This window comes from Miscanthus floridulus, chromosome 6, assembly GCF_019320115.1.
Source record: "Miscanthus floridulus cultivar M001 chromosome 6, ASM1932011v1, whole genome shotgun sequence".
Taxonomy (NCBI): domain Eukaryota; kingdom Viridiplantae; phylum Streptophyta; class Magnoliopsida; order Poales; family Poaceae; genus Miscanthus; species Miscanthus floridulus.
Genome location: NC_089585.1, coordinates 113,104,395 through 113,116,564, shown reverse-complemented (window position 1 = coordinate 113,116,564; position 12,170 = coordinate 113,104,395). Strand labels below are relative to the sequence as shown.

At 47.5% G+C, this 12,170-nt stretch overlaps 2 protein-coding genes and 1 pseudogene across 2 annotated transcripts; all 3 read left to right on the top strand.

Moving 5' to 3' along the window:
- Positions 1 to 4,934: 4,934 nt before the first annotated feature.
- On the top strand, positions 4,935 to 6,004 carry LOC136459108 (aureusidin synthase-like; annotated as a pseudogene).
- Positions 6,005 to 7,071: 1,067 nt separating this feature from the next.
- Positions 7,072 to 7,575, top strand: LOC136461041 (uncharacterized). The gene has a single exon (XM_066460515.1). The coding sequence runs from the start codon at positions 7,072 to 7,074 to the stop codon at positions 7,573 to 7,575; it is 504 nt and encodes a 167-aa protein (XP_066316612.1).
- A 1,667-nt stretch (positions 7,576 to 9,242) lies between these two features.
- Positions 9,243 to 9,653, top strand: LOC136461040 (uncharacterized). Its single transcript, XM_066460514.1, has one exon. It carries the CDS (start codon positions 9,243 to 9,245, stop codon positions 9,651 to 9,653), a length of 411 nt encoding a protein of 136 aa, XP_066316611.1.
- The last annotated feature ends 2,517 nt before the right edge of the window (positions 9,654 to 12,170 follow it).

Sequence of the window (12,170 nt, the reverse complement as noted above, 5' to 3'; positions counted from 1 at the left end):
GAAAAGGCGCCAAAGGAGCAGCGAAGAGGAGAAAGATTCAGGAGGGCCAACACGAGATTACATGGGCCTGAATGGCTGTGACGCCCACGACGCAGTAGCCATTAGCTAGTACCCATGTAACGGGTTAGGAGGCCCAGATGACTCCTATGAAGGAGAACGTTGAACCTGGAACAGAACACATGAACCGAGCCCGAGAGGCGTCGGCGGCGAGCTCGGCGGTTGCCGGAGTCTCGAATCGAGAGTTTCTCTACCCAATTCCTGTCGATCTACCTTAGTTAGGTACTTAGGTTACAATCTGGTGGTAGGATATGCGCACCCACCGGAGGCTAGAACCTTTCGATATCTTTCTTTGTGTGTTGGGACGTGCAAGCGTATGTGTGCATGTGGAGTGTGTAGGTTGTGTGCGTGGTAGTGTACCCTCTAAGAAAGAATAGTGTAATTGCTCCGCCGTTATTTTCAAAAGAAAAAATGATCCCACTCAGCTATTGCAAAAAAAAAAAAACTTCAGTGTTATTTGCTCCACCGTTATTTTCACAAGGAAAAATTCCTCCTCGAGTATTTGGATGCTCCGATGTACCCTCTTCTACTATAAAGTGGTTTTGAAAGCGGTTTTGGTTGACGTGTTGCCACGTCACCGAGGGAGGTAAGGGACTTTACAGAGGTCAATTAGACTTTACAAAAAGTCATAGAACTAAATTTTAAAAAAAAAATCAGATGTTCTTCTAGAATAAATATACGTTTAAAAATTACTAAAAAACTGATTTAATTTTTTAAAAATTATAGATTACTTATTTCTAACTCAAAAATAAATATGCAACCAGCTCCATATTTTCTCTAAAATCATTCTCTATGTTTTTCGAAGTTAAGAATATAGAGCATGATTTTAGAAAACATACGAAGTCCGGCATCCCGAGCCCATCCAAACTGGCTTTCTACTTGATCATGTGCTCTCGGTGCATGCGCAGACCTACACTAGTGATAACGAATGAGGAAGAAGTTGCATCCGTCCGGATGCTGTTGACCAAGTCGTAGATGTGTAGAGTCTGAGGGCATGTACAGCACGTCGGTTTGCGTCGTCTGCATCTTGTGATTTTTACAGAAAGAACCCTCGCGCGTAGCTCCCAAGGCGAGGCCGTCGTCTCGCGAGACGACAGCAACGGGCTCGTGCTCCCAGGTATACTCGCCGTAAGACACCGCGCTTTACACAGGGCGTCGTCTCTAGGCGACGAGTTGCGGGATCCACTGCGGCACTCAGGCCACCACGCGCGGGAGTCGCTGGGCCGTCGGTCTCGAGCACCGCTGGCCGCCACACGCGAGCGCCGCCGGGCAGCCACGGGCGTTGTCAGGCCACCACACGCGGGGGTCGCCGGGCCGCCGGTCGCGAGCGCCGCCGGCGGCGCCCTGCTCCGGCGTGCTTGGGTTGGCCATCCGGCGCTCTGTAGAAGTACAGAGAATTTGTTTCTGCAGATCGACATGCTGTAGAAGTATGGAGAATTTTTATTTTTAATCATTTTTATTCAACATTTTAATAATAACCGTTCCAAACAAATCAGATCTGACCCCTTTGTCGCACCCGTCGTGCTGGCATGACCAAACAACGCTGTCACGTCAACACATGTGGCGTGGCATCATCTGCAATGTTCGACCGTGTTTCTGACGTGGAAAAGTCTTGTCACGCCACGGTGGCATCATAGTATTATTTTGTCAAGCTACCAAGAGTGACGTGGTAAGACTGAATTTTCAAAAAATCATAACTCTTCAATACGACATCGGATGAAGATGATTTTTATATGAAAATTATAGACCTCGATGAGATCTACAACTTTTAAGTTTTAAGTTTTTTTTCGTTTGAGGACGTTAAGATGCTCAAAAAAATAATATAAAATTTCAGCACCATAATAATCGCGTACCGGTGCTTGCCGCATTTAAAAAATAATATTATTTTTGTATGGTGTCAAATGAAGATACATTTTATATCAAAATTGTAGTTCTCAGTGAGATCTACAAGTTTATAGTTTTGAGTTTTCATATTTGAGATCGTTAACATACTCTAATAATTAATATAAAGTTTTAGCAGCATATTAATTATGTACAAAGCTTATCTTTTAGAAAAATCGTATATTTATTATTTGATGTCACATAAAAATACTTTTTAAATGAAAGTTGTAGACATCATTGAGAGCTCTAAATTTGATATAAAATGTACCTTCTTTTGACACGATAAATAAACGATATTATTTTTCTAATACGACAGACGCTAGTACGTGATTATTATGATACTGAAATTTTGTATTATTTTTTTGAGCATCTTAACGAGTCCAAATGTTAAAACCCAAAACTATAAAGTTGTAGATTTTATCGAGGGTTACAACTTTGGTGCAAAAAGTATCTTCATTTGACAGCATACAAAAAAATATTATTTTTCTAATGCGACAAGTACTAGTGTGTGGTTATTATACTCCTGAAATTTTATATTATTTTTTTGAGCATCATAATGACTCTAAATATTAAAACTCAAAACTACAAAGTTGTAGATTTCGTTGAGACCTACAACTTTTATGTATAAAGTATCTTCATTTGACAACATACAAAAATGATATTATTTTTCTAATACGACAAGTACTAGTACGCGGTTATTATGCTCATGAAATTTTATATTATTTTTTTATCTTCTTAACATCCTCAAACGAAAAACACAAAAAAAAAAACAAAGTTGTAGATCTCATTGAGAACTACAATTTTCATCTTCATCCGACGTCGTATCAAAGAGTTATGATTTTTTAAAGATTTTGTCTTGTCACGTCACTCCCGGTGGCACGACAGAGCAGAACTGTCACGCCAGCGGGAGTGGCGTGACAGCGTTTTCCACGTTGAAAACGCCATCTAACGTGACAGATGTTGCCACGCCATTGCATGTGACGCGACAACGATATTCGGTCACGACAGCCAAAAGGCTTAGATTCAAAAAAAAGGAACTATTATTATTAAAACATTAAATAAAAAAAGATTAAAAATAAAAAATCCTAGAAGTATACACTAGCGTATCTTAGCCCTTGTTTAGTTCCATGAATTTGGATTTTGGGGTTACTGTAGCACGTTCGTTTTTATTTGACAAATAGTGTTTAAACATGGACTAATTAGGCTCAAAACGTTCGTCTCGCAATTTCCCACCAAACTGTGCAATTAGTTTTTCTTTTCGTCTACATTTAATGCTCCATGCACGGGCCATAAACATTCGATGTGACAGGTACTGTAGCAACTTTTTAGAAATTGGGGTGGAACTAAACAAGGGCTTATTCTTTGCAATTTGCACTGTCTAAGATCCTCGCTCTACTGGGATGCATGTTGCAGAAATCGTATCTTTTGTTTGTTAATTTATGCAATCTGGTTCCTTTTTAGGGGAACACACACCTTTCACATTATATATGTAAAAATATAAATATTTGATGGTTTAAAAAAGGTGTAATGATAATCATTTTACTTTTTGTTTAGTCTATTTTGTAATGATGAATAATCTATTTTGTATCAACTAGCGACACAATGGTATATAGGAATGATATTTATAATTAGGAAAATGGTGTTCTTGCCCCTTACATAGATGTGCAATTGTGATTTTGCCCTTGTTTTTCTAACTTTGTGATTTTACCCTTAACTGTTCACAAGTCAACGCGATTTTGCCCCTGGTCAACGCCGTTGACCAGGGGCAAAATCGCGTTGACTTGTGAACAGTTAAGGATAAAATCACAAAGTTAGAGAGGGCAAAATCACAATTTCACAACAAAGTAGGGGCAAGAACACAAGAGCCCCTTTATAATTGATCATGATTATATTCAAGCATTAAATAACTTATTGATATCTAAATAGACAACAGTTGTTTATAGGTTATACCAGTTGTCTAATTAGATGTCTGTGTTGTAAATTCCAAAAACTTATAGAGAGCCGCTGTATGTGGGCTGTACATGCCCTGAGAAGTCTTATGCCAGCTGCTGCTAGTGGTCCAACCATTCTGCACATGCCATCGATGTGGTGTTCCCTAAAGAAGACAACACAACTACAAAATTAAAGCACATGGTAAATGTTGTTAATGTGCAATCAAAGCTTGAATTGTATTTTTTTATTTGAACCATCCTATGCATGTCTCGATGGTTAAGCTCTTTTTTTTCAGTTTGCAATAATTCAGGCTACGATCCGCAAGAATTTGTCTTTTGTTTGCATCCTTCATTTCATATCTAGCTAGTTTCAAATTTTAGAAGACCATATAAGATTCAAATAATTCTAACTAAGAAAGAAAAAAGGTAGAACTTGATTATAGGAAAAATAAAAAGCTAGTTTCATATTTTTCTAAGTTAAATCAAAATTTATATGAATTTTCTAATATTAAATCAGATTTTACTTTAAATGCATATTATTCTAGAAAATATTTGGATATTTTTTTTGAAAACTCGTGTCTACAATTTTTATAAATTTTAATCGACCTCTCTAAAATTTTGTGAAAGTCTTATTTACTTTTAAGGTGGCGCTAAAAACCACATTCAAAGCCACTCAGGGAGGCAAGCCACCCAGGGAGGTAAATGGAACGGTTTGAAACACTTGGTTGGTTTTATATTTGGAGAAGCTAAATCGAACTACCCAATAATTGGCGGGGTTCAGACTTTTCACAACGTTTTAAGACCATATAAAAAAGAAAGGGAGAACCGCACGTGTTGGTCGTGGCTGATGTTGCCCAGAGCAGGTCGGCCGGCCTCCAGAAATAGCGCAGCAGGGCCCAGGCCGATGCATGCAGTGGGAATGCGACCGACCAATGCCCAAGCGCGTTGGCACAAGCCAGAACCACGGATAGGATACGTATACGTGGTTCGCAGATTGCAGCCACATAAATGAATGAAACTTCTAATTCTAAATACGTTTCGCTTTCTTTACCTCATGGGCGCCGCTGCAGAAAAATTTTCCCCCTATATGTATCCATGGCTAGTTGTTTACGCCAGTGCAAGCTGCGCCAGGAGCAACGAACGAGAACGCAAACGCCATGGCGGGCAGTAGTAGAAATGGTGCTCAGCTCACACTCCGCATCATTCTCTTCTGCGCCTTCGCCGCCTCCGCTACCACCTTGCTCCCTCTCGCCACGGACCCATGCGCACACTCGCTGTCAAGAAGCATCCTCGCCGCCACCGGCCTCGACGCGTACCTCCTCTCCTGCGCCGGTGACGCCTCCGAGGCTCCATTATTGTCGCAGGGCAACGACGCCAATAGCTAGGACCGGCGGCGGCAGGGGAGGGGAGCACGGCCCATTGTGACCGACCAGCTGTGCGTCAATGGCGAGTTCCCACCACACGCGCTCCCGCCTTTCCAGTGCTGCCCGCCGACGTCCGCGTCGGATCCCATCAACTTCAGGTTCCCAGACCCGGCCGAGCCGCTCCGGACGCGGAGGCCAGTGCAGGTGGTCGGCGCCGAGTACATGGCCAAGTACGTGCGCGCCGTGGCGCTGATGAAGGCGCTGCCTGAGTCGGACCCTCGCAGCTTCTACCAGCAGGCTAACGTCCACTACGCCTACTGCATGCACCGGCGTGCACCGGCAGGTGGGGTACCCGGAGCTGGGCGTGGAGATCCACTACTCGATCGTGGCTCTTCTTCCCTTTCCACCACGCCGTTGTCTCGGCGACGCGAGCTCGCTGCTAGGCAACACATGCCCTTGGAGCGTCCCGGCAGGGACGTGTCAGTCCAACAGGAACCACAAGGAAGTAGGTAGCACACTACGGTCCCGGTGCATTAGCATCTCGGCCACAACCGTGACGCGGACAACACCCTCAACGCCCGCAGATGCGCCTACGACGACCCGAGAGAGAGAGAGAGAGAGAGAGAGAGAGAGCCAAATGCAACTATCACCCTCGTGGTGGACGCTATTATAGCGGCGAGGACCGAAGCCCGAGCCCCGGCTTGCCGGGGCCTCAGGCCTTTGGCCGACACATCCTCAACGCCGCTTTCCCGCCAAGGTACCGACCACCAACCAATATCCTGAAGTACTCTGGGGAAACAAACCACAAACTATGGCTTGAAGACTATTGGCTTGCCTGCCAAGCCGGTGGTGCGGATAATGATGACTTTATTATCTGCAACCTTCTATTGTTTCTGGCTGATTCGGCAAGAACCTGGTTGGATCACCTTCCGTCCATTAGAATCCAAAGTTGGGAAGACTTGAAGGAGATCTTCGTGGAAAACTTCTAGGGCACATACAAGCGTCCTGTAAACCCATGGGACCTCAAGAACTATCGGCAGAAGGTCGGAGAAACCCTCTGTGGGTACATCCGGTGCTTCTCCCAGCAATGCAACGAGCTCCCTAACATCGCCGACGCTGATGTTATAGGAGCTTTCCTGTCCGGGACCACCTGCGAGTCTCTGGTTCACAAGCTAGGACGTAAGGGCCCGTGAACCACCAAGGAACGCCTGGACATCGCCACTAGCCATGCCTCGGGCAAAGAAGTGGTCGGAGCCATCTTCGATCGCCTCAATGGCAAGGTGAGGCAAGACGAGGACGCTGGTGAAGGCACCTCCAATCGTCCCGCTAAAAAGAAGAACAAGAAGCAACGGCGCGAGGGATCGTTCATGGCCGCCACTGACCGGAGGGGTGGTTGGAAGCCCGTGGAGGGCACTCCAAACCATTTTAAAAAACTACTCGAGGGGTCATGCCCAAACCATGCTTTCCTAGTTAAGCATCTATACAAGGACTGTAGCCTCATGCGGCGGTTCTTGTTCAGAGGCTCCGACAAAGGGGAGCACAGAAAGGACCCTGACCCCACCATAGACGACGCCGAGGAGAAGGATGACAGCTTTCCAACACCGGATGGTTGCCTCATGATCTTCGGAGGATCGGAGGCCTACAGCTCCAAGCATCGCCAGAAGATCACACGCCACAAGGTCTATGCGACCGAACTGGCCACACTCGCCTTCCTCCGGTGATCAGAATCCGCCATAACCTTCGATCGGACCGACCACCCGGAGAGCGTCCTACAACCGGGGAGATATCCACACGTGGTCGACCCGATAATCGGTACGAAGCACCTCACCAAGGTACTGATGGATGAGGACAGCGGCCTCAACATCCTATACGTCGAGATGCTTGACGCCATGGGCATCGACCAAGCGCACGTCCTGCTGACCAGAGCGCCTTTCCACGGTGTCGTGCCTGGAAAGCAAGCCTTGCCGCTTGGGCAGCTCGATCTACCCATCACCTTCGAGGGTCCACCCAACAATTGGACTGAAACCCTCACCTTTGAAGTGGTTGGGTTCCACGAAACCTACCATGCCATCCTGGGGCAACCATGCTACATGAAGTTTATGGCCGTCCCCAACTACACCTACCTAAAACTAAAGATACCAGGCCCAGGTGGGATCATCACCGTCGGCACCTCCTTTCAGCGCGCCTATGAGTACGAGGTTGAGTACTGCGATCACGCCACAGCAATCATCGCCTCTGCAGAGCTCGTGGCCTCAGAAAGGAGGTCACCGAAGAAGCACCCGACCCTAAGCGGTCGATCGGGTCCTTCGAGCCAGTTAAGGGCTCCAAAGAAGTCCTCGTAGACCTTGGGAGCACCGAGGGCAAAATGGTGCGCATTGGTACCACGCTTTCCTTTGAATAGGAAAGCACACTTGTCGACTTCCTCCGCGCCAACAAAGACATCTTCGCATGGAAACCCTCAGACATGCCAGGCATTCCGAGGGAACTCGTCGAGCACGCCTTAAAGATCCGCCTAGGCTCCAAGCCGGTAAAACAATGCCTACGTCGCTTTGATGAGGGGAAACACAGGACCATCGGCGAGGAGATAACAAAGCTTTTGGTGGCCTGATTCATCAAAGAAGTGTACCACCTAGAGCGGTTAGCCAATCCCATTCTTGTACGAAAGAAGAGTGGGAAATGGAGGATGTGTGTTGACTATATGGGTCTCAACAAAGCATGCCCAAAGGATCCGTTTCCTTTGCCGCGCATAGACCAGATAGTTGACTCTATCTCGGGGTGCGAAACCCTCTGCTTCCTTGATGCGTACTCCGGGTACCATCAAATTGCGATGAAGAGTTCGACCAGCTCACGACATCTTTCATCACCCCCTTTGGATTGTTCTGCTACGTCACAATGCCATTCGGTCTGAAGAACGATGGGGCTACATACCAGTGTTGTATGCTCAAGTGCTTCGGAAACCTCATCAGACGGACCATTGAGGCCTACATTGACGACATCGTGGTCAAATCCAAATGGGTTGACCACCTCATAGCCGATCTTGAGCAGACCTTTGCAAAACTCTGAGCGAACGACATCAAACTTAATCCCGAGAAGTGTGTTTTCGGGGTCTCGAGGGGCATGTTGCTTGGTTTCATCGTTTCCGAGCGTGGCATTGAAGCCAACCCAGAGAAGATCTCAACCATCACAAGGATGGGCCTGATTCAGAATATTAAGGGGGTACAACGGGTTACGGGGTGCCTTGCCGCACTCAGCCGCATCATCTCACGCCTCGGTAAACGAGGTCTCCCCCTTTATCAACTTCTAAAGAAGGCCAAACACTTTGAATGGACATCTGAGGCCTAGGAAGCACTTGACATGGTTAAGCAGCTCCTGACAAAGGCCTCGATCCTGGTTCCTCCAACCGAGGGAGAGCCCCTTCTACTCTACATCGCGGCCACCACACAAGTGGTTAGCGCCACCCTGGTAGTAGAGCAGGAAGAAGAGGAGCACGCTCTCAAAGTACAACGCCCTGTGTACTTCATCAGCGAGGTCCTATCAGACTCAAAGACCCTCTACCCCAAATCTAGAAGCTTCTGTACTCTGTCCTCATCACTAGGAGGAAGCTACGCCACTACTTTGAGTCACATCCAGTGACGCTCGTGACGTCCTTCCCCCTCAGTGAGGTTGTCCAAAACTAGGATGCCATGGGAAGAACCGCGAAATGGGTGCTTGAGCTGATGGGTCAGGGCATTGCGTATGCCTCTAGGACGGCCATCAAGTCCTATGTGTTCGCTGATTTCATCGCGGAATGGACCGAGGTCCAAATGCCACCAACGGTCATCGATCAAGAGTACTAGTCTTCGTGTCACCCCTTGGGGTACGCATGAGGTACATGTTCCGTCTACATTTCCCCTCTTCCAATAATATGGCCGAATATGAGGCGCTCATCAACAGCCTACGCATTGCCATCGAGTTGGACATCTGATGCCTCGACGTTCGAGGAGATTCCCAGCTGGTCATCAACCAGGTCATGAAGGAGTCAAACTGCCATGACATCAAGATGATCGCGTACTGTCGAGAAGTCCACCAGTTGGAGGACAAGTTCGTTGGCCTTGAGCTCAACCACATCCCGAGGCATCTCAATGAGGTGGCTGATGTGCTTGTGAAAGCAGCATTCGGTCGAGAGCCGGTGCCAATGGGTGTCTTTGCCAGTGACCAGCACAAGCCCTTAGTTCGCTATGAGGAGTCAGAGCAAGGTGGTGGCGGTTCATCCAATCCCGACCCTGGGGCTGACCAATCATCGGCTACATCTGGCTCTGAGGTCATGGAGCATGAAGAGGACCCAGCGATAGAGCCTGACCCTTTGGTCGACTGGAGAATGCTCTACCTTAACTACCTCCTCTGTGACACACTACCAGTGGATAGGATGGAGGCTCAATGACTCGCACGTCACGCCAAGTTCTTTGTTCTTATGGAGGGCGAACTCCACAAGCGAAGCCACACCAGGATCCTACAGCGCTGCATCCCCTTCGAATATGGGAAGCGTTTGCTGAGCGATATCCATGGTGGGGTTTGTGGTCACCATGCTGTGCCTAGAACCCTGGTCAGAAATGTGTTCCGATAGGACATCTACTAGCCTACCATGGTAGCCGATGCTGAGCAAATTGTACGCACCTGCGAAGGGTGCTAGTACTACGCTCGGTAGACTCACCTACTGGCCCAAGCACTCCAGACGATCCCCATCACCTGGCTGTTCGTAGTCTGGGGACTTGATCTGGTTGGACCACTCAAAAAGGCGCCCGAGGGCTACACCCACTTGCTTGTCACCATAGACAAGTTTACAAAGTGGATAGAAGCTCGACCGATTTCCACAATCAAATCTGAGTAGGCCGTACTGTTCTTCCTCGACATCATCCATCGCTTCAGGGTCCCGAACTCCATCATCATGGACAACGACACGCAGTTCACTAGCAAGAAATTCCTCTGATTTTGTGATGAACATCACATCCATGTCGACTGGGCCTCCGTAGCGCACCTCTAGATGAACGGGCAGGTAGAACACGCAAACAGCATGGTCCTATAGGGCCTCAAGCCTAGGATCTTCAACCAGTTGAACAAATTTGGCGCACGTTGGGTCGCTGAACTTCCTTTAGTACTCTGGAGCTTGAGGACAACCCCCAGTCGAGTCACCGGCTACACACCATTCTTCATGGTTTATAGTTCCGAGGCCGTCCTCCCAACCGACCTCGACTATGGAGCACCAAGGATCAGGGCATATGACGAACAGGGAGCCAAGGCATCCCACGAGGATGCCATGGACTAGTTGGACGAAGCCCACAATATCGCCCTCCTCCACTCGGCCAAGTACCAATAGGTGTTGCGACGGTACCACAGCCGATGAGTGTGGGGCCAAGCCTTCAACATCGGGGACCTGGTTCTCTACCTCGTATAGAGCAACAAGGACTGCCACAAGCTCTCCCCGGCATGGGAGGGACCATACGTAGTTGTGGAGGTGCTCCGTCCAGGCGCCTACAAGCTCAAGAACATCGATGGTGAAATCTTCACCAACGCCTAGAACATCGAGCAGCTACGTTGCTTTTACCACTAATAAATGCACACTTTTCCTTATTAGTTTTGTTATCAAAACTCCCCGATCCTTTGTGACATCTGACCCTAGCAACAGCAAGGGGTCGGGCCTCACTTGGGGGCTGATATGAGTACATTTATCCTACAAACATTTTCTATGCCTACCCCTCTTTTTTAGGACTTAGGAGCTAGGTTTATGGGAACAAGCTATGAGTATAACTGGTTAGACTATGGGATACCTACGCCTTAGCGGCTATGGTGTCTTTGCTCACTAGCATAATCAGAATTGGCTCACCCGCACTCTAAGCTTTTATGACCTTAACTATGGGAAGGGTTAGAATGCACTAAACCTCTTTTACAAAAAGAGAGAGAAGAGTTAAAAGGCTGCTTACTATAATAAAGAGCTCGTCCATTTTTGCACAAAATTGACTCTTGGCTTATCTGCCTAACTAAATTTTTGCACGGGACGCTCTCATCCTCTATTTCCATAGGGAAATCTTGTCTCGATAGGTAACACGAGTCGATAGGACGGCTTGGCCACTAATGAGAAGTGGATAAGGAGTAGACAGGATCACGCTCATATCTGAGGGAGGCTTTTCGAACCCATCACTCTTACCATTGAGGTAAAACCGGTGCCTAGGTCGATCAGATGGCTAAAGACCGCTGCCAAAAGATAAGCATCCTAACTTACTTACTTTACATATTAATTTCATTACCGAGCCTTCGACCCCAGCAACGGTAGTGGGTCGAGAATTGCTCAGGGGCTAGCAAGGGTGTCTATTTGCTAGACATTCTCTTTGCTTGGCCCCTCCTTATGTTTACAAAACTAGAGGCACGGTGTGTGGGCGCAAACTTTGAGTAAGTCTGGTCGGACCGCTAGGACCCTATGCCCTAGTGGCTATGGCGTTTTTTATCCACCAGCATGATTAGAGTGCTTGTCTCCGCACACCAAACCTTAACCTCCACCTTCTTGGGAAGGATTTGGAGGGGCCTACCTACGGAATCTCTATCAAGGAGAGGCTGTCAGGTCACCCAAATCAATCAAACGGCTCAGGCCACTGCTAAATGACAAATACGGAAGAATGGGAGGCTCATGCCAGTTACACCGGTTCCATCATGAACGTTGGACCCAGACCCCTGCATGGACATATCTGGTAAGAACTCCCAGAACCCGTCACTCATGCCATCGAGGTAACATTACCGACCCTCGCTATTTCTTTATACAATCATTCATACACTTATCTCATACATCCAAGTATTGCATATGCGATTGCTGCATCACAACACTTCGTGTCGCATCATGAAGCGGTAGTCGTCTCATTTGATATGAGCGGCAACCAACCAAGGTTCGAAGGCCGGCCCGCGAAGGGCT